The sequence below is a fragment of the Calonectris borealis genome, chromosome 30 (assembly GCF_964195595.1).
Source record: "Calonectris borealis chromosome 30, bCalBor7.hap1.2, whole genome shotgun sequence".
In the NCBI taxonomy this organism is placed as follows: Eukaryota; Metazoa; Chordata; class Aves; order Procellariiformes; family Procellariidae; genus Calonectris; species Calonectris borealis.
In genome coordinates this window covers 20891-45143 of record NC_134341.1, presented here as the reverse complement: position 1 = coordinate 45143, position 24253 = coordinate 20891, and the positions used below count along the sequence as shown (strand labels likewise).

The 24253-nt window shown below is 55.1% G+C and overlaps 1 protein-coding gene and 2 long non-coding RNA genes across 3 annotated transcripts; 2 read left to right on the top strand and 1 right to left on the bottom strand.

Annotated features, from left to right (window-relative positions):
• Nucleotides 1-1241: 1241 nt before the first annotated feature.
• Nucleotides 1242-9772, top strand: GLI1 (GLI family zinc finger 1). The gene is made up of 11 exons (XM_075133649.1): nt 1242-1338; nt 1518-1613; nt 2947-3142; nt 3381-3543; nt 3647-3748; nt 3877-4017; nt 4634-4783; nt 5284-5448; nt 5895-6143; nt 6313-6592; nt 7447-9772. Exons 1-11 carry the CDS (start codon nt 1242-1244, stop codon nt 9717-9719), a joined length of 3912 nt encoding a protein of 1303 aa, XP_074989750.1. The 3' UTR covers nt 9720-9772.
• Nucleotides 9773-11983: 2211 nt separating this feature from the next.
• LOC142073776 (uncharacterized) lies at nt 11984-23432 on the bottom strand. The gene is made up of 4 exons (XR_012670467.1): nt 23007-23432; nt 19227-21076; nt 18591-18715; nt 11984-13828 (listed from the first exon to the last, which is right to left on the bottom strand). It is a non-coding gene; the product is annotated as an uncharacterized LOC142073776 (long non-coding RNA).
• LOC142073777 (uncharacterized) lies at nt 15189-20562 on the top strand. The gene is made up of 3 exons (XR_012670468.1): nt 15189-18346; nt 18605-18749; nt 20173-20562. It is a non-coding gene; the product is annotated as an uncharacterized LOC142073777 (long non-coding RNA).
• Nucleotides 23433-24253: the final 821 nt, after the last annotated feature.

The window sequence follows — 24253 nt, the reverse complement described above, 5'->3', positions numbered from 1 at the left end:
TGCAGTGGGCTTGGGACTCTTGCTGGGACAGGACCCTCTTAGTACAGCGCCAAGCACCAGGGCACCTTGGTAAGGTAGTATCGGGGGGGTCTTGTGATGGGTGACCACAGGATGCCCTGCAGCAGTGACACCACTTGTGCCAAGCTATCAGAGGTGGCCTTGAACTGGGCAAGGGTCTGATCTGTACTGCGGTCCTTGTGCTTAGGGTGTGTTAACTCCCCCGTGCTGGTGCCACAAGGGGCCTGGGAGCCTGCCAGGCACTGGGGGCATGGGGACAGACATACTTGCTTTGGAGGGGGTGGCAGATGGCCTCTGTGTTTGGCCAGGTGGCTGTGGTGACACAGAGCTGCCATGGCTTGTACCTCCTGCTCCCAGTGAGCCCACCGGAGGCATGCAGTTTTCTGCATGGTTTATGTCTCTGCAATGTCAGCAAGGGAGGAGAGGGATGTGGGGGGCTGCACCCTGGCCCTGCAGACATCTCCTCTTGCACCAGCCCCTTCTCCCTTCCAGGTATATACAGGCCCGTGCCCCAGGTGGGGAGTGGCCCCCAGCTCCAAGGAGAAGGTGGGGGGCCACCCTGATGGGAAGGGAGCACCAGAATGTGTATCTGTGGAAGCAGGCAAGGGAAAATGCCAGGGGCCACCACGACAGGGCGGGAGTCCCTAACGTTTTTGGGTGTGCGGAGGTGTTCATTGGTGGTTGCTGCTGAGACAGATGCCCTCTAGCCCAGTTCCTCTGCCTAGGACCTTCATGGTTCGTGTCTGTGTCCCAAAACGGGGGGGACAGGGTTTCCCCCTTCGTCACCTGCCCTTCCCGCCTTGGCAGTGCCCCCGGGGCTTCCCTTTGCCGTGGGTTCGGGGCAGAGCTCTGTGCTGGGGGCTGCCGCGAAGCGGCCGCACGGAGGGTTGTGCTCCCTGGGCAGGTGGGTGCGGGGCCACGGCGGGAGGTTTCAGGCCGGGGGCGGGGCGGGGGTGGACGTGGGACGTGGGGGGGCGCCGGGCGGGGCCCTGGCAGAGCCCCGGGCCCGAGGGCTCCGGCCGCGGCGAGGGGCGGCCCGGCCGGTCCCGCTGCCCGCGGCTGAGCTGTGCTGCGGCGCCCCCTGGCGGGCGCGGGGGCCCGGCGGGCGCGGAGCTCGCGGGCGGGGACGGCAGCCCACCCTTGTCCTCCACAGGCCTCGGCCGGCTCCAGCCCCTCGGCGAGGACCAGATGTGCTCCTGAGCCTGGCCAGGCCCCGCCGCGACATGTTCAACCCTGCCAGCCCCCCGGCCACCGGCTACGTTGAGCACTGCTGCCTGCGCCCGCCCCACGGACCAGCCCCTGGTGCTCCAGGGCCACAAGGTCGGTGGTAGCCCCCTCGTCCTGGCCAGTGCCCGGGCCTGAGCAGTGCCTGGCACGGGCGCAAGGGGCACCCGGCTTCAGATTCAATCCTTGGGTTCAGGGATGCTCTCGGGATTTCCTCTCCCCTTTGTGCCACCCATGCTAACACGTCTTCCCGTCTTTCTCCTCCCCTCTGCCAGGATTTGATTTCCCCTTATGCCATCAGTCAAACCTCATGAGCAGTCACCGTGGGTATGGGTTGGTGCCAGGAACCGAGCACCCGGGCAATGGTGATGGTAAGTCTCCAGTCTTGGGAGGGCATGGGGCAGGCAGGGGCTCTGCAAGGGGTTTAGGCATCTCCTGGGGATTGCGTTGGTTGTGTCAGGAGTGCAGGTGTGTCTGCTGAGGGCGTTGGGCAGTGCTGGGGACAGTGACGCCTGTCATGAGGGAGGAGGCTGCTGGGGCTTCAGGTAGCTTTCCTGAAACAGTGATGCCTGTGTGAACAGGAGGATTTGTGTTGGCTGTGGCCAAGGGTGTCAGGCACTTTTCTTGGGATGATATCAGCTGTAGCAGGGAGTACGTGTGTGTCAAGGAGTTCAGGTACCCCCTAGGAACATTGGTGGCTGTTTTAGGGAGGGGGGACACTTTTGAGCCTTGCCACAGTCCAAAGCCAGCAACAAGTATAAATTGGGAGAGGAGTGGCTGGAGAGCATCCCTGCAGAAGAGGACCTGGGATGCTGGTTGGCAGCAGGCTCAGCAGGAGTCAGCGGTGTGCCCTGGCAGCCAAGAGGGCAAACCCCATCCTGGGACACATATATATAACACAGTATAACCAGCCAGTCAAGAGAGGGGATTGTCCCGATGTATTCAGCGTTGGTGCAGCCTCACCTGGAGTACTGTGTGCAGTTCTGGGCCCCACCATTTAAGAAGAACGTGAAGGTCCTCGAGCGTGTCCAGGGGAGGGCAACAAAGCTGGTGAAAGGGCTGGAAGGCCTGTCCTCTGAGGAGCGGCTTAGGACTTTGGGTATGTCTAGTTTGGAGAAAAGGAGGCTGAGGAGTGACCTAATTGCTCTCTACAGCTTCCTGAGGAGGGGAAGTGGAGAGGGAGGTGCTGATCTCCCTGGCATCCAGTGATAGGCCGCGTGGGAATGGCTCAAATCTGTGCCAGGGGCGGTTTAGACTGGACATTAGGAAGCATTTCTTTACCGAGAGGGTGGTCAGACACTGGAAAAGGCTTCCTAGAGAGGTGGTCGATGCCCCAAGCCTGTCAATGTTTAAGAGGCATTTGGACAATGCCCTTAATAACATGCTTTAACTTTTGGTCAGCCTCGGGATCAGGCAGTTGGACTAATTGATCATTGTAGGTCTCTTCCAACTGAAATATTCTATTCTATTCTGTTCTGTTCTGTTCTATTTCTATTCTATTTCTTTTCTATTCTATTCTATTCTATTCTATTCTATTCTATTCTATTCTATTCTATTCTATTCTAATCTAAATCAGAAGCTAACCGGCACACTCAGGGTACTCCTCCAGGCTCCAAAGCACCAGACTTGTGCCCTTGGGGGTTTCTTCAGCCTCCTAGGACCCATGCTGAGAGGAGTGCCCCCCACTCTCTGCTGCCATCCCAGGCTCACGGTTCTCAACGCCCCGTGGTGCAGGCAAACTGGGCAAGAAGCGGGCTCTGTCCATCTCACCCCTGTCAGACTCTAGCATTGACCTGCAGACGGTAATCCGCACCTCACCCAACTCCCTCGTTGCGTTCATCAACTCCCGCTGCGCCTCTGCCAGTGGCTCCTATGGCCACCTCTCCATCAGCACCATCAGGTGGGCACCAGACTTCAGCCCCGCTGGCATGCATGCAGCCTGTCAGTCTGGGAGCCTGAATGCCGATTCCCAACTTGGGGAGTGCCTGGGGTGAGGGCTAGGGAAGGTGGGAGCAGAGTGGGACGGTGGGTTAGGGAAGGAGTGGCTGGGAGTTCAGACACCTGGGATCCCTGGCTCAGAAGACCTAGATTTCTGTCCTCTGATGGTGTCATCTGCTCATCCCTCTTGCTCTTTGCAGTCCATCACTGGGGTACCAGAGTCCACCAGGTCAGCAGAAGGGCCAAGGCCACCTGTACAGCCACACCCCCCCACCCCCGCCATGTAGCTCCCATGAACACCTGTCCACCCGCCCAGGGCTCCTGCACCATGCCCCAGCTCGTGGGACCCTCAAACACTGCCAGGTAAGAGGGCCTTGCACCCATATAAGCGGTGCCTCCCATGTAAGCGGTGGTCCAGTGGGCATCTCAGTGCTAACTGTTTTCCACTTTCCTCCTGCCCCGGTAGCAGCTAAAGTTGGAGTGGAGCCTGAGCAGCCCTCTGACTGTCAAATACCCAGAGGAGAGATCCGAAGGCAACATCTCCAGTCCAGCTTCCACAGGCACTCAGGTACTCCCCAGGCCTTGAGACCCCCCCCCACTTCCCCAGGGCTCTACGCTCCTCCCTGGCACCACTCCCAGTAACAGGGAGCGTGAAGGGTCGTACCTGGGCGTGCTCATCTGGCTGTGCTCCCCCAGGACCCCTTGCTGGGGATGCTCGATGTTAGGGAAGATCTGGAGAAAGAGGATGGGAAACCTGAGTCTGAGACCGTGTATGAAACCAATTGCTACTGGGATGGCTGTGCCAAGGAGTTCGATACGCAGGAGCAGCTGGTGCACGTGAGTTAGGTCCTGCCGGGGTACACCCAGTCCCACAACCTGCCCTCAGGCTGCTGGCTGACATCCCCCTGTGTGAACCCACGACTCCTACTCTAAGACTGTCCTATACTGGGCCGCTCCCCTCCCTCCCACCCTGAGAACTCACCACAGAGGTTTACGATGTTGGAAGTTGCCCCTAGGAAGGGAGGGACACGCATCCTCCACTTCTTGTGGGCAAGTTCTTTGTGACCCTCCCATACGACCTTCCCAGTCTGGCCTTCCTCACCCCTGGGGCAGCTCTCCTGAACAACCACTGGTGCATCCGGACTTCCTCCTTTGCTCTTTGTCTCCCTCCAGACACTCTAACTCTTCTATATCCCCTTGATCACCCCTCAGACCATCTTGACCCCTATGTCTTCTCTTGGTCCTCCCAAAATAGCCCCCAGCCATCTCCTGTATCCCCTGCCTCCTCTAGACACCATCTGACCACTCTGTTTTCCCCTAACCTCTGGTTTCTCCACCCGCCATCCCAGTCTCTCTATGTGCATTTCTCCCATGATACTCTCTTAAGGCACCTATATCTCCCTGACCCTTGGTGCCCTCCTCAATGTCACCAGTGATGCCCCTCTCTCCTCAGCATATCAACAATGAGCATATCCACGGGGAGAAGAAGGAGTTTGTGTGCCACTGGGCAGCATGTTCCCGAGAGCAGAGGCCCTTCAAGGCTCAGTACATGTTGGTGGTGCATATGCGACGTCACACAGGCGAGAAACCTCACAAATGCACGGTGAGCTGGCACGAGCCTTTGCAAAACCTCAGCTGAGCTGTGGTGCCTTGCACCAGGCAGAGCTCAGGGCAGGGTGCGAGCTGCCCCATCTGGTATATGGCATTGAGGGGGACATGTGGTGGGGAAAATGAGGTGGGACAGACAGGTGATCAGGAGCGTGGTAGTGCATGATAGAGTGGGGTTCACGTGTGGCAGGCCAGAGCCCGTGTGATCAATGGCGTGACAGAGATGCACATGAGGTAAAGAGGCATGTAGCAGGCTGGGTGCAGCACGGCCATGTGGCCAGTGCCTAGCGAGATGGCACGACATAGGCCAGAAGGGTAACGGGCTGTGCAGCGGTGCGAGGGCACGCACCTGAAGGAGGGCAAGTGCGTTGTGCGTTGGCTGGGAGGTGTGACAGGTGCCCGTGGCAGATGTGCTGTGGGTATGTAGTGTGGGGGTGATGTGGTACAGGGTCTGTTGAAGGTGTGTGGCATGTTTCACCCTCCTTGCCTGCACAGTTCGAGGGCTGTAACAAAGCCTACTCACGTCTGGAGAACCTCAAGACCCATCTGCGCTCACACACGGGTGAAAAACCCTACGTGTGTGAACACGAAGGCTGCAACAAGGCCTTCTCCAATGCTTCTGACCGGGCCAAGCATCAAAACCGCACTCACTCCAATGAGGTACAGACCCCAGGCTCTTTGCACCCCTTTGGGCTCCCCGTATGCCTCCTGATTAGTCCTGTGCTCTGAAAACTCCCTGCATCCCTGTTTTTTTTTTCTGTGTGCCCCGATTCCCTCCCTAATAAAGTATGGCCCCCTGCTCCCTTCCTCGGTCACCTGCATTCCCACCAGAGTCCCTTTACACCCTGCCCCACTCCTGTGGAGCACCATCCTTGCATTCTTCCTCTGGCTCCCTGTGACCTCCTCCAAGGCCCTACTGTAGCACCTCACATGCCCCCTCCAAGGGGACTCGGCCTCTTTGATCCCTTCCCACCCTCAGTTCCCGGGCCTACTCGAGAGGGAGGGGAGGGGGATTTATTTCATGCCCAGCGGGTACTTTGTTGGGAGGGATCTCCAGTCGGAACTAACACCCTCCCTCCGCTGTACCTACCTTTTTTCCCTGACAGAAGCCCTATGTGTGCAAGATTCCAGGCTGCACCAAGCGCTACACAGACCCCAGTTCCCTGCGCAAACATGTGAAGACGGTGCATGGCCCTGACGCCCACGTCACCAAGAAGCACCGAGGGGATGTGGTGCCAGGCCGTGCACTGCCCACCCCCAGTGGCCCCCCAGACATGAAGCAGGAGAAAGACACAAATGGCCCCGGTGAGGCCCGGAAGGATGACGGCAAGCTCTTGGTGCCTGACTTGGCCTTGGTAAGGAGCTGGGGGGTGATGATGGAGGGAGGCCTGGCCAGGCCTGTCGGAGGAGTCAGTTTGCATGGTAGGGGAGTCATCTCCACATCTGGCAGGGTGCAGGTTGCATTAAGTGTGTAGTGGATATCTCACTCCCTTTTCCTTGGTTAATGTTTTGGGTCCCCCCTAGAAGCCGCAGCCCAGCCCAGGTGGGCAGTCGTCGTGCAGCAGTGACCACTCTCCACTCGGCAGCACCACCAACAATGACAGCGGAGTGGAGATGGCGGGCAACGCAGGTGGGAGCTACGAGGATCTGTCCACACTGGAGGATGTGGTGTCCAGTGAGCCCATGGGCACTTCAGGGCTCATGGCCCTCCACAAGCTAGAAAATCTTCGCATTGACAAACTGAAGCAGATGAGGAAGCCATCAGCTACCAAGGGCCTGAATTTCCCAGCCATCCCTGGAGCCGGTGAGACTGTGGTTCCCTCCCACCCAGATGCAGGGCCAGTCCCATGGGCACTGTGTCAAGAGAGGTCTGGTTTGCAGCCAGAGAGGCTTCCACACCTTCCTTTCACTACTGGTGGACCCCCACATCTGGGCTGTGCCCCATCTTTGGACTCGATGATCTTAAAGGTCTTTTCCAACCTAAATGATTCTGTCCCCTCTTTGTTGCCACCACTTGAACCTGCTTCCTGTCCTAGCAGGCACTAACCACGGAGGAGGCCACATCCTGGTACTGGAGGAGGCTGCTTGTTCCTCCTCTGACCACTTGTCGTGGTTTAACCCCAGCCAGCAAAAATAAACGCCACGCAGCCGCTCGATCACCCCCCCCCAGTGGGATGGGGGAGAGAATCGGGAGGGCACAAGTAGGAAAGCTCCCGGGTTGAGATAAAAACAGTTTAATAATTGAAATAAAACTAAGTAGAACAGTAATAATAACAATGAGAACAACAACAATAACAGAATACACAAAGCAGGCACTGCACAACACAACCGCTCACCGACCGCGTGTCACGAACAGGGGGCGAGCACCCCCCCCACCTGGTTTTTATACTGAGCATGATGTCACGTGGTATAGAATACCCCATTGGCCAGCTGGGTCCACCACCCCGGCTGTGCACCCCCCTCCCGGTGCAAGCATCACCCAGCAACAGCCAAAGCATCAATGGGCCATCAACGTTCCTTTCACACCGAACCCAAAACACAACACACCCCCAAGCTACTGGGAAGAAAGTTAACCCTGTCCCAGCTGGAACCAGGACACCACTGCTGCCATGCTGTGTCCTGAGTGTCCTGGTGTAATTCCTCCTTTTCTTTCCTCAGGCCCGCCTGGGGAGGTGCCTGGGATTTCCGTGCCACCGCCAGCTGCTTCGCACCGGCGCATCGCAGAGCTGTCAGCAGCAGAGATGGGCATGCCACTGAACGAGCGCCGGAGCAGCGCCACCAGTACCGTAAGCTCAGCCTACACCGTGAGCCGGCGCTCATCCCTAGTGTCCCCGTATCTGGCTGGGCCATGTCTGGGTGGCGAGGCAGGGGCAATGCCCGGCGGGGCAGGCCCAGCAGATGGCTATGACCCCATCTCTCCGGACGAGTCACGACGCTCCAGTGATGCCAGCCACTGTGGAGGGCTGCCAGGCGTGGGCAGCCTTACCCCGGCCCAGCGCTACCGTCTCAAGGCCAAATATGCTGCAGCCACAGGTGGCCCACCCCCAACCCCACTGCCCAACACGGAGCGGGTGGGCATGGGTGGCCACAGCAGCTTACCTGGGGACTACCTTGGGCCAGCTGAAACCCGCTTCCTTGCAAATGGTTTGCTGCGAAGGCACAGTTCCAATGACTACCCTGGCTATGCAGGCAGCGTTCCCCCTCACCTGGTGCCTCGGAATGGTGTGCGGCGGGCCAGCGACCCTGCTCGGACCGCGGCCAACCCTCACGCTGTGCCCAAGGTGCATCGTTTTAAGAGCACGGGTAACGTGAATGTGCCAGGAGCGGGCAGAACGGCTCTGCAGCCCTTGGGTGGCTCTGATGCCAACCTTCAGCGCCATATCTTCTCCCCACGCCCACCCAGCATCAGTGAAAATGTCTTCCTGGAGAGTGTGAGCGTAGAGGGCCCTGACCCAGGAACGGAGGCTGGCTTGCTGGAGATGGAACAGTACTTGAACTACCCCGAGGAAAGCTTCCCATGCCAGGGGACAGGTGTGGAGCTCCAGTGTGAAAGCCTCTACGCCAGCACTCACCGGACCACGGTGGGTATGCAGCTGAACCCAGGAGGGCACAGGGACATGGACGAGGGGTTGCTTCAGTCCGAGTTCTCCCTCCCTCAGTGCCAGATGAACCAGCACTTCATGACTATGCATTCTGGCAACAGGACCATGCCAGCTCCTTGGGACGAACCTCCCCAAGGCAATCCGGAGATGAGTTCTGGGCAGTCAAGTGTCAGTGCCTCTGCTGCTGCCATGTCTGGGCAACACTGTCACCACCAAAGTACTGATTACCCACTACCCAGTTCTTGTGGGCAGCAACCCAAGCTTGTGAGCTCGTGCCAGGACAGTGGATTTTCTGGGGGGCACCGGCTTAATCGACTACAGATCAAATCTGAGCAGCGTTACCCAGCACTTGCCCCAGCACTTGCTCCCTGCCGGAACGCCAAGCTTGCTGGGCCCATGCAGCCTCCTGCATCGTTTGGCCAAGCCATGAATGTAGGGCCTGGTGGTTACCAGTCTGAGGAACAGGCACCTGTCAGTTACATGGGCATGTTGAGCCTGGGCGCTAGAAGAGCCCAGACCCCCACCATGCAGACCAAAGAAGTGATGGTCCGTAGCTATGTGCAGGCCCAGCAGGCTCTGATGTGGGGAGACCAACTAGCCTCCAAGGGAGGGGAGGCTGGCATGGGGCTGGGCAGCGAACCTGGGCAGTGCCAAGCCATGCAAGCACCACTGTACCTCAGTCCCAAGTACTCTGGTTACCAAGCCAAACCAGATCACCTGCAGGGTCTGGCAGAGACCCAACACCTCCTAAATGCCACATGCTTCAACCCAGAGATGGTGCCACACCCACCTGGTGGCCCTAAACCACCTGGTCACCAAAACAATCTGAACTATGCGGGCAGCCTGGCTCAGCCAAGTCATTCCTACGAGGGAGTGGAAGCCAGCTCCCGGCGTGTACTTCGCTTGCCCCCTGCCCGCCCCACACCTGAGGGGCCCAGTAATGCCCTGCTGTATTACCCAGGCCAGGGCACACATGTGCAGGTGGGCAAAGGTGGGCATAAGCTGCTGGGCCAAACGGCAGCAAGCTGTGGGGGTCCCGGGCATTATGGTGGGAGCTTGGAAGGACTCAAAGGCAGCTCATATTACTACCTGGATTCAGGGGAGCAGATGGCCAACAGCCTGGACTCCCTGGATCTGGAGAATACGCACCTTGACTTCGCTGCCATTGTGGAAGATCCAGAGACACCAGCACTGCTGCCTGGGCCCCCAAGCCCTGCTGGTGGCCTCCTGCTTCCTGCATCTGGTGGTGCCAACATGGCCGTGGGTGACATGAGCTCCATGTTGAGCACTCTGGCAGGGGAGAGCCATTTCCTCAACTCCCTGTCCTAACTAGGAGGTACCAGCCATCAGGTGGGCATGTCTGCAACCAGGGGGGGCCCAAATCACATTTGGGCAGAGGCATGAAATCCCTTCTCACTTGCAGATTTATGCCTGGTGCGGGGGGAATGGGGGAGAAACACCCCTGGAGTCTCCCATTTCCCAGTCTGTAAGTGTCACGCTCTTTCAGGGGAGGGATGTTGCTGGGTCCCAGACACAGCCGCAACCCTGATCAGACGCTTCAGGTCAGCTCTTGTCGGGGGGGACTGGTTTTACTGACCCCTTCCATTCCAGTGCCTGGAACCTTTCCCTGCTTCCCGCAGCCCTCTGGACAAGGTGGCCCTGCGCAGTCTTAATGTCGAAACCAAAGAATTCCACCCTCCCCGACCAATGTGGGCAGGCCCCATCCCTATCTTCCCAGTGCCCCTCCCCTTTAAATCCTCTTTGTCAGGACTGCAATCACTCCTTGCTTGGCAAGCCCACCCCCGCTCCCTTCCATCTCGCTCAAGGAGGGAGAAGGGGGAGGCAATTGTCCATCACAGGGATGGTGGTGGGGGGCTTGGGGTACCTGGCACTGCCTGTGTCTCTCTGTACATAGTGTGCATATGTGTATGTTTCTCCTGTGGGTGTTACCCCAGCCTTTCTTCTGTTTGAAAGAAACAGCAGTGCCTCCCCTCCCCATTAAACCCTTTCTCAGGGGAGTGTGAGCTGTGTGCCTTTTTATCCCTGCAGATGGGCTCCAAGCTGGACCCCTGTGCCAGGTGCTGTACAGCCCCCTCCCTTCCTTCATCTGCGACCAAGACCCACTTGTGCCTGGCCCTGCAGAAGCACCCCCCCCTTTGGATTGGGGATCCAGCCATCGCACGTGCTGCACAGGGCAACCGCACACTGATTCCCAGTGCAGGGGTGGGGGGAGGAAAGGGCCGTGATGCCCTCGTGTTGCAGACCTGGCAGCATTGAACAAAAGCACCAGCACAGCAAGACCCACGTCCACCTGGAGGCATGGTCTCAAGGTATGGCTCAGTGCCTCTGGAGTTATGCCTGGATCTTTTCCTTCAGACCATCTGGGCATCTCTGGGGGCTACTATGCGCCCTTCCTTAGGCATTGGTGCGCTCCCTTGGCACCTCTAGGGCAGCTCTGAGTGCTGGGGACTCTTTGTAGGGTCTCTGGGACTGTCTAGGTGTGTTTGGGGCTCCTCTGGGGCTTTTCTGGGGTCTGTAGGTGGCCTTCTGATGGCTCTGAGCTGCTATGTGTTCTCCAGCATTCTTTCTGAGGGCTGCCTTGCTGCTTCTGCAAACTGGCTGGGCTTCCCGAGGCCCCTAAGGGACATTTGGGGTCTTCAGGGCAGCACTGAGTGTTTCAGACCTATAAATTGGGTGGTTTAGGCCATCCCGGTGTCTCTGGGGATGTTCCAGGGCTCGTTCCAGGCTGTTAGTACATTGCTGGGGCAGTTCTCCAGGTCTTGTCCTTGTGCTGCTCCAGGTGTGCTGGGGCATTCCCAGTTATTCCAAGGCTCCTGCAGAGACTCTGGGCTTTTCTAGAACCTCCAAATCATGCTCAAGAGCGTCTTTCCTGGTCCCTGGGCCTGTTCTCAGACCAACTGGGGTTCTTTCAGGGTCTGAAGGTGCCCTGCCAGAGTTTGGGGACTCTCCGGGACTTTCCAGGTGCTTGCGGGGTCTCTGTGGCCGGGGTGGGTCCCTAGGGGCTGCAGCTCTGGCCCTTTCCCGACCCTGGCGTCTCCCTCAGGGCCCTGAGGCTCGTCCTGCCCTGTAGGGCTGCACCTCGGACCCGCGGGGAGTGTCCAGGGTCTCCAGGGCTTGCTCCCGCTCCTCCTCCCTGGCCTGCGGGTCTGTTTTCCGGGCGGTTACGAGGGCCCCCGCGCTCCTTGCCGGGCCTGCACCGGGAACCGGCGTTTCCATGGCGACGGCTCGGCGCCAGCCGGTACCAAGGCGGCGCCGCTGCGTGCACCATCGCAAGCGGGCGGGGAAGCCCCGCCCATCCGCCGCCCGCCCCGCCCCTCCGCGCCGCACACGGCGCCGCCCCCGCGCCCTCTCGGCCGCGCCCCGCCCGGAGCCCCGCCGAACGGCTCCCGGGCGCCGGCCGGTGCCTGCTCCGCCGCCGTTTTGCGCTGCCCTCCGGGGCTGGGCGGCGCCCCGGGGGCTCTGCCGGCGGGGCCGGGGCTCGGCCGGGCGCTAACGGAGCAGAGAAGCCGCCTCCGACACCCGGGGCAGAGCTGGTACCGGCGGGTGCGGCGCCTCGGGGCGTAACGTACCGCAGCGGTGCTGGCCTCCGTGGTGGGAGAGGCGATGCGGCTGAGCTGTGCCGGCGCCGCCACCCGAGGGAAGGGACGTGCCGTCGTGCCTGGGTTTGGGGGTCTGCCGGGGGCAAGCACAGGTCTGCGATCCTGCAAAGGGAGGCGGGAGGGGGAGTCTCGTTTATTAGCAGCTGTAAGCGACCCTTTTCCTTTCCTTCTCGGGAAAGGGGTAAGAATTTTCACTGGTTGCTCCAGGCTTATTGTTCTTGGGAAGGGACGAAATACAGGGTTCTCTGAGCTGGAACTGTAATTGTAAAAAGAAGGTAACAAAAGAAAAGCTGAGTTTGTGACTGTGGTCTGCCACGTGCTGATGGAGGTGTCCAGGCACGTGGGATGGAGGGCGTGGGGGAGTGTGTTGTGCTCCTGGCCAGAGCTCTTCCCAGTGGTGCCCTGTTTTTTCCTTCTGGCTATTACAACACTCACAGTAGAGCCGATGCAGCCTTGTCACCGGGTCTCTCCGCAGCAATGAAGCACGTCTTGTGCTGAGGCTCAGCAGGGGAAAGCGAGCGCGTCAGCAGGCTCAGTGGGGCTGGACCAGTTCTAATGCTTGGTGACGCGGGCAGTGGGGGAATGCCGGCGCGCTGCGGACAAGGTCAGTGGGGAGGCTGGGACAAGGTCAGGGGAGAAGCTGCCGTGGAGGCAGAGCTGAGGGTGGGCGGGTGAAAGAAGATGGCTGTTGGGAGTGCCTTCCGGGGACAGAGTCTGCGTAGAGCTATACTGAGAATGAGGGAGGTGGGAGCCTTACAGGAGAGAGGGGTTTGGAAGCTGGTAGGCCTGACAGGATGGCTCTGGCTTTTCTTTGCTACTCTTTGCCATCTGTGGCACCCATCAGGCTTCATTTGTCTTACCTATGGGTGTTCTGATGTCCAAGCTCTTATTTGCATTATTCCTGCTGCTTGAAATGCGTGATACGTGCATCATTGTGCCACCACAACGGTCACCTTGCGAGTGAAATCACCGGTCCCTTCTGCACGGATCGGATGTCTTGTCTTGCTCTTCATGCTGAAGCAGTGAGTGTTGCGTTGTGGTGTTCTTGTGTCAGGTTTTTCTTGCCAGCTGTCTTAGCTCTGGTTGTCTCAGGTTTGCTAGCTCTTTTCTGCATGGGGGAGCACACTGTCTGTGGCCTTCAGTGTGCCTTTCCGTGTGCCCCAGAGCCCCCCGTGTGCTTTTCAGAGCAATCCTGACCTTGCACAGATCAGGTGTGTCTTCTGTTGTGTAGAGTGGTGCATCGTGGCATTCCAGGTTTGTAGGCCCTTCTGTCCATCTTTCTTACCACTGGTCATCTTTGTTTTGCTGGCTCTATTCTCTGTAGCAGCACTCTCTGGTCCTTTCCCACCTGCCTGTACTGATGTCTCTGCTGTGGTCATCTTGGCCAAAGTCTTTCAGTTTGGCCATCTCGGTGACCACCCTCTCAGGTCTGCTGGCCTTTCTCCAGCAGGAAGTACTTGATGATCCATCTTGCCTAGTTGCCTGTGCTTGAGTTGTGCCATCTGCATCGTGATCTTCATGGCCTAGGTCTTTTGGGTTAGCCATCTTGCTGTGTCAGTACTGCTAATTATTTTCTAATGAGCAGCATTCTCTGGCCCTTCTTTTCCAGCAGGACACCTGTGCTACACTGTTGTGTGTTGTATGGTTTTTGTGGCTGGCGTTCTCTTCTGTGCTTATTGTGTTCTTCTGATGATTCTTCTGATTCTGATTCGTGAATCTAGCACAGACATTTCAGGGATGTTCTTGTGCTGCTTTGTGATTTTTGTTGTTGTTTTGTTTTTTTCCTGGTCTGGGGTTGTCTTGCCTGTGGGGTTCCAGCTGTGGAAGCAAATAATGCTCATGAATGGAGGAAGGAGGAAATGATGGGAGGACACAGAGTGGAAGCAAGGAGGGGGTGCAGAGACGGAAGAAGTTGCAGGATAGGGTGGCTGTCAGGGAAGTCATGAACATAACGATTTGGGTTCCGATCGCGTGTGTTGCATGGTACTGGTGGGCTGCTTGGTTAATGGCCAGTAAGGGCGTAAATGCCCAGCCCTGTCCTCACAGGTGCTGCCACTGACTGCCAGTGGCACCGCGGCTGGGCTGGCAGCCCGGGCCGAGTCTCTCCTAGCTGGTGGTGGACAAGTGCCCGGGCAAGAGCTCCTCGGAGTTGCCTGGGGCACCTGCGATTCTCGTGCCTGCTGATAACGATGCCACCCCAAGGTACCAGGGAAAGGGGAGATGGCACTGCACAGCAACGGTACCAGGCAGGGCAGGGCCGCAGGGAGGACCTATTTGATCTTCCCTGGCTTTTCTCCTCACCTTCTGGTCTGAGGTTTCTCCCCAAAGCATATGGCTGCCTGCTGCAGATGCAGGGAGGCAAGTGTAAGCAGACTTACGACGGCTTCATCAACTGTGTCGAGATGGGCGATGCCAACAAGGCCATCAGCACCCTCAGTGGCCTCAGCTGCAGACCAAGATCACCAAGGTGCTGGACACCAGGGGGTCCCTTGTAGGGGGGCAGATGCCGGGGTCTCTTGGGGGTATGGATACCATGGGGTCCTTCGGGGGGGGGGTGTGTGTGGATGCTGGGGTCCTTTGGGAGGAAGGACACCGGGGTGTCCCTTGTGGGGAGGGGGGGAGCAGATGCCTGGGTCCCTGGCGGGGGGGGTCCATGGGTGGGAGGTGGTTCTGGCGCGTGGACGCCTGGGTCTGACTGCCCCCTCCACCCCCAGGTGTCCTGTGCCTGGCCTAGCTTGGTCTCCATCCGTGACGCCAACCTCTACACCAGCTGCCTCCCCAAGGACATAGGGCAGGAGATGGAGCAGCTCTTCTCACAGTATGGCTGCATCATCACCTCCCGCATCCTCGTCGACCAGGTCACACATGCGCCCGGAAGCCTGGGTCCCCCCAGGGGAGGGAGGCTGCCCAGATGCCTGGGTCCCCAGTAAGGTCTATGGAGCAGGGGAACGGTTCCTGGATCCTGTGGGTTGGCAGGGGGAGTGTCTGGGGGCGGGATTCCTCGGACACCTGGGTCCCGCAGGCGGGTCTGGGGGGGGATTTCCCAGATGCCTGGGTCCTGCAGGGGTGCAGCGGAGTCTCGGGGCTCTGCCCCCTGGACTCCCTGCATGCAGGTGTCTTGCGGGGGGTTGGCTTCATCCGCATTGACAAGTGCATGGAGGCAGAGGAGGCTGTCCAGGGGCTGCGTGGGCAGAAGCTGCTGGGTGGGTGGGAATCTGCCATGTGCCCCCCGCGTTGTTTGGAGGCAGGGCCAGAGGTTGTGATCCCCAAGCTGGGTCACAGCATGTTTTGTGGGGGTCAATGGCACTAAATTGGCCTCAGTCAGGTCGAGGCTGCTAGGAGGTCCCGCTGCCGCTGAGCCTCCAGCACCCCCAAACTGGGGGGGGCGGGTCTTGTCCACACTTCCCTGTCCCCATCCTTCTCCAAATACCCTAAAATGGACATTTTTGCCCCAACCTCCTCAGCTTGCTAGGGTGGGTGCTTTTGCTTGGCTGGTTCTAGCGTCCTGACCAGAAAAGCCCCGAAACCCCCAATGTGCCCCCGACCAGCTGAGCCCCCCCATAGCAGCCCCGTCATCGTTGTCATCACCATAATCTATTATTATTATTGTTGTTGTTGTTATTATTAATTTTCTTTTCTCCATCAGGATAATTTCTTGCTTTTCAGTGGTTTCAGTTCCTATTTATTTCCAGTTCTTTGCTGGCTTTCCCCAGCCCTGGGACCCCTGAGACCTTCTGCCCCTCCCAGGACCGCTGGGACCCCACCCCCCGCATCGCACTTTTTGCGTTGTGTCATGCCCATTTGCAGCGTCTTGTAGTTTTAACTTATTGTTAATGTAAATATTACCCGCCCCCTGCCCATGTGCGCACATGTCCCCAGGGTGGGCGAGGGACCCAGGCGTCCGGTCTGCCCACCCCCTCCTCTCCTCGAGGTGGTTCTGTCCTGTTCCCTTCCCCTTTTTTCATCTCTGCTTACTCTGCTTTTCTTTCTGTCCCGATTTTTTTCCTCTGTCTATCCCTGTTTCCCTATTATTTATTGCTCCATCTTCATCCTGCTCTCTGTCCCTTTCTCTTGCTCCATCTCTTGTCGTTCTCCCTGCCACTCTTGTTCTCTCTCCCCAGTGTCCTGCTTCCTGTCCCTCACTAGTTTTCTATATCCCTCTGACTGTCTCCCTGTGCTTCTTTTTCCCTCTCTCCCTCTGTCCTGCTGCCCATTGCTGCTTTTTCTTTCTCTTTGTCTCCTGGTCCTATCATGCTCTGTCTGTCCCTGTACTGGTTTTGTCTGAGATGGAGTTAATTTCTTCATAGTAGCTTGTATGGGGCTACGTTTTGGATTTGTGAGGAAAACAGTGTTGGTTACACACGGCTGTGTTAGCTATTGCTGAACAGCACTTACACAGCATCCAGGCTTTCTCTGTTTCTCACCCCACCCCACCAGCGAGCAGGCTGGGGGTGGGCAAGAAGCTGGGAGGGGACGCTGGGACAGCTGACCCCACCTGACCAAAGGGATATTCCAGGCCATACGACACCATGCTCAGCAGTAAAAGCTGGGGGAAGGAGGGGACGTTTGGAGCGATGGCATTTGTCTTCACAAGTCACCGTTATGTGTGATGGAGCCCTGCTTTCCCAGAAATGGGTAAATGCCTGCCTGCTGATGGGAAGTAGTGAGTGAATTCTTTATTTTGCTTGCGCGTGCAGCTTCTGCTTTACCTATTAAACTGTTTTTATTTCAACCCACAAGTTTTCTAACTTTTACCCTTCCTGTTCCCTCCCCTATCGCACTGGGGGGAAGCGAGCAAGCGGCTGTGTGGTGCTTACCGGGGTTAAAGTACAACACTCCCTCTGTCCCTAATGCTTCTTTCTCCATCTCTGTCCAGCTCCCTCTCCCTTTTTTCCTCCGATTGTTCCTCTGTCCTGCTTCTTGTTCCCATGTTTTCTGTTTGTAGCTCTCTGTCCTGCTGCCTGTCTCGTTTCTCACTGTATCCCCCCATCCAGCCAGCTGCCTCTTGTATCCTCTGTCCTGCTCCTCGGACCTTTTTCTCTTCCTCCATCTCCATCCCACAGCCCATCGCTTTTTTCTTCTCCATCTTTGTACTGATCTGCATCCCTTTCTTTTTTTCTCAGTCTCTCTGGCTTGTTGCCTGTCCTTTTTTTCTCCTTCTGTATGTTCTGCTCCCTGTCCCAGTCTTTCTCTCTCCCCTTCCTTCTTCCTCTTCTTCTTGTCTCTCTCTCCCACTCTGTCCTGCTCCCCATTCATCTCTTTCTCTATCTCTCTATCCCTAAACCGTATCCTTAGTTACCAACCTACCAAGATTCTAGTCCCATAGCGAGGAGTTTTCCCTTATCTAGAGAATTTATGGTTTGTCTGAATGTATAAAAGCATGTAAACTTAAAGATAAGGTGGGATTTATCCTCAGTGCTTCTTCATGATTTTATGATGTTCTCAATAAACAGCAAAAGCTCAAAGTAAACTTATGTTTCAGTCTGCTTTGACAGGTGGTACCAGGAGGGGACAGCGCAGAACGGCCTGGCTGGTGCAGCACACGGGGATGTTCTCAGGGAAATGTGGACAGCACTGTGACTGCCGAAGGACCCCAAAAATCACCTAAGAGACTCTGGGCCTTCTACCCCATCTTGGACCACTGCTCTTTTTGCTCCTCTAGGACCTCTGTGCTGTACACAGAAGCTGTCCTGAGGTCCCGTTGTTCCCTGTGAGCCTTTTCCTGCCTGTATAGGACCTGTATAGGTTCCTTTTAGGGCCCCTCTAGCGTCATCCCAACCCCTCCTGCATCCCTTATTGTGTCCCAGAGCCTTCTGCCCCTCTCACTCTTTTTGGACCTGTTTAGTCTCCTTGGGACCCCTCCTGAGGCCACCTTTGTGCCGCAGAACATGAAGAGCCACCGAGGTTGCCTTTGTTCTGCCCCTGGCCCCCTGAGGAGATAGGCACTCTGCTCAGATCCGCTCCCGAATTCCTCGCTGTGTCCCTGAGCCTTCTTTGGTCTCTCTGGTCCCTTCTTGTCCCTGTAGCGCGCTTTGAGCCTCTCTGGTTTCCTCAGATCCCCTCCTGAGGCCCTCCTCGTGTCCTGAAGCACTCCTTTTGCTCGCTCGCTCTCTGGGCTCTCCTATCAGCCCTTGAGCCCCCCTATTACCTCCGTCCTTTGCTCCAGAAGGCATCTGAAGGTCCCATTGTGCCCCAGAGCCTTCTGCTGCCCCTGTCACAGGGGTCCTGGGGCGCCTTGTCGGTGCTGCTGCGTCAGGCTGTGCCCAGGCACGCGGTGCGGAGGACGCCCTTCTCCCTGCCCTCGCTCTGCCCTCGCGGGTGGCCGGGTCCCCCCAGGTGAGCGCTCGGCCGGGGTGCCGGGGCAGAGAGAGGGGCTGGGGGCAGGATACGAGGGACCACGCAGGTGAGAACCCGCTGCCCTGGGTGCCTGAGGTGGGCAGCGGAGAGGAGCGGCAGGAGAAGGGCGAGATGGTGGCGAGGGAGGTGCGTTATCAGAGGCAGTAGTGAGGGGAGGAGCAATTTCTCCCTGTCCTCTGGAGGGAAAAAAACTATGTCAAAGCTGTCCTGGAGAAATACTTGCCATTTGCCGTTCAGGTTATGAAACTGCACGACTTCCCGAGAATGGCTGTGCGTGTGTGGTGGTGCGGGTTGGGGCTGCCTGGGCAGGGATCCCCACGTCGCGTGCTGAGCCTGCAGGACAGCTGTCTGCGGAACAAAAGTCAAGGATGACTTCTCAGAGGTAAGAAATTTTCAATTTGCTCCTTTCAGGACCCATCCATTTGCTTCCGGGCCTCTCAAGAGCTTTTTATTTGCCGCCTTGTTCCCTCAGAATCCTGTTTCTGTCTAATTCCCACAATTACTCTGCTTGCCTTTTGGTCCCTGCAGGCTCTTTGGTAGCCTCAAGGCGCCTGTTTGTCCTTTTGCCCCATTAAATGCCCTCTCTTTTCTGTCTGGTCCCCTCAAAACTTCTCCATTTGCTTTTGGTACATCCCAGAGGCCTTGTTTTTCCCTCTCATCCCCTCTCAAGACCCCTTTGTTTGCCTCCAATCCCCTCTGAACTCCTCTGATTTCCATCTGCTCCTTTCAGGACAGCTGAGCTTGTCTTTTGGGGCACCCGAGAGCCCCACGTTCACCTTCCTTGTACCCTCAGAGCTGCCCGCCCCACATTCTTGTTGCCCGGAGACCTGCCTATTTGTGTATCTTGCACCTCAGAGACCTGTTTGCCTTTCTTGTGATCCAGAGACCTTTGTGTGCCCTCTAGTCCCTGCAGGACCTCTCCACTGGAGCCATCCTTTTGTCTTTGCACCGCAGGCACCTTGATAAGCTGTTCAATTCCCTCCGTACCCTTTGTGTGCCCTCTGTCCCCTCGAGCCTCCTCCATTTTCTTCCAGGCACCAGAATCAATCTGTGTGACAAGCGGCCTCGTCAAAACCACTGGCCTTCAAAGGGCCTTCTCTCACCTGCATAGTCCTCTTCGGAGGAGGACTTCTGTATTGCTCTGTGTGGACTCGTTTGTTTTTCTTGACGCCTCTCCTGAGGTGTTTTGTCATTTATTTTTGTTTGAGCTGCTTAAGTGTTACTTAAGGTGCTTGGTACAGTTTCTGATGCTTTTTTTTTGTTGGTTTTGTGTTTTCCCCGCGCCCCCCCGCCCCAACCCTGTTCTGGTGTTTTCTGTCCTTTGGGACTTACTTATTTCTGTAAAGGGAGTCACACGGAGAAAACTAGGAGTCTCAGTGACTTAGAACTGTTGTCAGTGATCTACAGTATTCACTTTGCAACTAGAGATCTTTTAGAGGAGGATTCTTACAGGATTTAATTCTGCTTTGTCATTCAGCCCTATCCAGAATGTGGTGCTGGTACAAGTTCAGCAATACACGTGAACGTGTCTAGCACTGTATGTGTGGTGGCGAGCGCCTGTCAGGTTGGGCAGATGGCTGAATGGATGCGGTGTCAGCAGTTGCTAAATGAGTTGTGGTTTTTGAATGTGTCTAGACTTGTATGTGTGGTTTCTTTTTTTCCTTGCAGGTTGGACTTAGAGTTGAAATAGCACTTTCCTTAATTAAAAAAAAATGACACCCACCTCCCTCCCAAGCAAAAATAACCCCTAAAAACCCCAACAAAAAACCCCAGCCACGGATTTTTTTTTTTATTTTTTCCTTCAGCTGTTTTTTTCCCCTGCTCTGCTGTATATAGCATAGTGAATGACCATGGGGTGACGACTGTGGATCAGACTGTTAAAGGGTGCATGGAGTTGAAGTGGACTGTCAGTGTAGAGGAGGATCGGGCTGTGAAGCAGGTGAGTGTAACTGGTTTGTGCAAGTGTGGGATTGTAAATTCTTTTGAGGGGCTTTCTAGTTTGTCGTGTTATCTGATGGGTGAAGCGTTATTCTTGTGTGCAGGTTTGGAAGGTGAGGGCCCACTGCAACGTGCAGAGCTCCCTCGTTTTCCACCAGGAATCCAAATCACAGAGATGACGTTGCTGTGAAGAGACAGTTGTGAAGATGCCAAGGACAGCTGTGTGTCTCATGTGGAATAAAATTCTTTGTGCTCTGTGTGTGCGCATGTGTGAGGTGAGCTAGCGCAGTGTTTCAGTATTATGTATCGTACCTGCTGTGATGCGTCTGTCCTCGCCACAGCTCGCATTCGTTTCCATTGCATCGCTGCAGTCTTGGCAGCATTGCGGGCTGCGCTGGACACGCTGCTGGCGGAGCCAGCGGTCAATGGGGTCGCAGGCGGCGCTGCGTGGCTGGAGGCTCCTGTTGACGTAGCGGTGAGGGCGGGGTGCAGCTGGTGGTGGCGGCACAGCCACGCCACCAATGGTTTGATCTTGTGGTGCATCTGTGGCATGTGTGTTCGTTCCCCTGGGAATCTGGGGTCCCCAGAAAAAGTGGGTGGCGGAGCTGGAGGAGAGCAGGTGATGGCTAAAGGCCCAGTTGCTTGCTCGGAGGCGTCGCTGCCTGCGGAGCTTCGAACTTTGGAGTTGAAGTGCAAAATCACTGAGTGTCCGAGCTGGACCGTAGCACTTGTCTAACCTCTGGTCACGTTGAGGCATTCCAGTTGTTTTTCCTGGGAATTCCAAAGTCCTTGGTTTCTATTCTTTTAATTTTTACTACTAATTTACTTTAAAACATTTAAAATAAAAACTTAAATAACAGTAACTAGAATAGACTTTGGGAGTAAATAATGCCTATAATCTACTCTAGCTATTACTTAAAACTTTGGAGAAAGTAATTGCTCCCAATTTATATAATAAAATTACAAATAGCAGAATATAAATAATAGGCACTAGTTGGAAGTAATACCTGTACAGAAACAATTCTAGTTAATATTACAAACAAATAATCACGTGTGCTAGTTAATCCACTTAGTAGTAAAGTAAACGATTAAAATGTTAGAGTGTAAATAAATAAGAGAGAGATTATTTAGGAGTAAGTAATAACTAACTTTAATTGCAGCTATTACTTAACAAACCAGGCAGTAATTATTCCCAATCTGCATTGTGACTAAAAAATTTAATAATTAGAAATCCTTTTAGAGTGATAAAGATAGAAAATTAATTGGGAGTCATCAATAGCTAAATTTAAACATAACCATTATTAAATAAATCACAGACATTACTGACTCCGAATCACAAACAAAATAATAAAGTTTTAGATTTTAAAATAAATACAGTAGGAAAGTAATTGGGAGTCTTTAATGCTTAAATTATAACAGCCATAAGTAAATTGGGAGGCAATAATGACTCCCACTTAGAACCAAAACAGTAATCGAAGCTTTAGATTTGTAAATAAAGAGAAATAAAAATGAATCATTTAATAATGGCTACGTTTAAATGTAAGTATTAAAAAAATTCCCAGGCGGTAATGATTCCCAACCAGAACTAACATAACATTAAAGGATTTAGATTTAAAATAAAACTAAAATTAGAAAAATAAGTGAGTTATGACTGCCTAAATTTAAACATAGCCATTTTTTTGGTGGGGAGAGGGGAAATAAAAACAGGTACTAATTACTTCTAAGTAGAGCTAAAATAAAAATAATGCAAATTAAATCTGATGATTAACAAAAAGTTAAATTTAATTTTAAAAACATTTAGAACACTAACTGGGCATCATTAATGCCTATTATTTATTTAATAATAGCTATCTTAAATTTATGCATTAGCGATGCCTAAGCCCTATTATCATAACAAAAATTTCCAGTTATGAGGTAGAAATAGAATATTCATTGGGAGCACTTAATTATAATAATCTCTCACTGTAATTGTGAATTAGAAACCTTATTAGGAGTTCTTTAATTACCACAATCTGAAATCGTGATTTAGAATAGTAATTAAACTTTCTTTGTGTCAGTCTGGTTTTTGTGCTTTATCTCCTTTTCCATTTTTCCTGCAGCAGCAGTAAATGGAGCGCTCTCTGGGTGCAAGCTGGTCATTCGTTGTATTTTATATTAAAACTGTTTAATTAGGCCATTTAAATAATGTAACGTTATCCAGTTCAAGAATTAGATAAAATACAAGGAATGAATTTATTGCACCCAAGGAGTATTCCATTTAATAGTGCTGCACCAGTGCTCAGACTTGGTATTTTTATACTTTTCTTACTGGACTGTCACGTGTTCACACACGCCCGACTGCTGTTCTAAGTTGGAGCGACTACTGGGGGGAACAGCTTGTTGTAACCCGTAATTAGCAATACTGATCAAATAGCAATTATTGGTTAAATATGCAAATAACGCCGTTATGCAAATCAGGGCGTTCCCCCCACCACACAGCCTCGGCCACGTCTCATAATTCACAAACAGCCCCGCCGCCCCCTCCCCGCGCACCCACCGGGCACCGGCCGGAGCCCCGTGACAGCGCCGGCCCCGCCAGCACCGCTGCGGCGCCCGCAGCCCAGCGCAAACGCGGCAAAACGGCCGCAGACCGCGGCAACGGCGGCCGTGACCGCTGGAGAGGCCCCGAGAGACGCAGAAACGCCCTCGCGGAGGGACTGACCGGCACTTCCGGGGCTCCGGCGGGCTCCCGGCCGCACGGAGCGGCTTCTTGGCTACGAACAGACACTCCCCCCGTCCCGGAGCGACGGACGACCCGCACGCGCGCGGCACCGAGAGCGCCCGTCAGCGCCCCAGGAAAGGAGCTCTGCGCACCCGAGGGGCTCCCGGAAGTGCCCTCAGTCCTCCGGAAGTCGCACTCTGCGGGCCGGCAGTCCTCCAGGACTCCGGAAGTGCCCATCAGTCCTCCGGAAGTCGCACTCTGCGGGCCGGCAGTCCTCCAGCGATCCGGAAGTGCCCATCAGTCCTCCGGAAGTCGCACTCTACGGGCCGGCAGTCCTCCCGGGATCCTGGTGTTTCCCGTCTGTCCTCTGGAGATCGCACTCTGTGTAACAGCACTCCTCCAAAATTACAGAAAATGGTCCAAAATTAACCATAAAAATAACTAAAAATTAAAAAAAATGAAAGGACCACTGTGGAAATGTCTTCTCCACAACAAGAAGTTGACGTAACTTGAACATAGGTGGTACGATAACCACTGGAGGTGGCTCGAAACTCCCAGAAGGGAAAAAACCAGCTACTGGAAGTCAGCCATACTAGACCAGACCTAACACATTAAAACATCATAATCAAAATCCAAAACAAAAGACCAAGAACAACTTACCCAGACGACGTGTCAAACACACATCTGACACCCCATCCTAAACCCAAGAAAGACAACATGAGGAAAGACAACACCTTGAAATCAAAAACTATGAAATATAGGAGGTAAGGCAAAACCAACTCCACCAGCCCACAACTAGCCCTCTTTAACCACATCTCACTTAAACCCGAGCAGCCAGTAACCCCACCGATCACCATAACCCTGGGTAGCAATCATGGATGCAAGCTAAGAGGCTTACCCAACCCAAACCTGTGAAAAGATCATGACTGTGGGGTTCTAAAGATTCTACAATACACAGAAACAAAGAAGTATGGGGTTCTAAGAATTTATTCATTGCAAATTACGTGGCTGAAGCACACAGGCATTACTGCTGCCCTCTGGAGTGTCTGACAGCTTTTGCTGGGCTTTGCTTCTCTCCAGAGTGCCCCAGGGCTTTTGTGGGGCTTTGCTGAGGCCTGTGTGGGACTCTGCTGCCTTCCAGAGTGTCTGGTGGGTCAGTAGGTTTGGCTTGGACCTGGGGGGCGTGGCCTGGTCCATCACTCCTCCTTCTTGTTTCGGGGGCCATCATGGGCTGCCTTTGGGGGGTG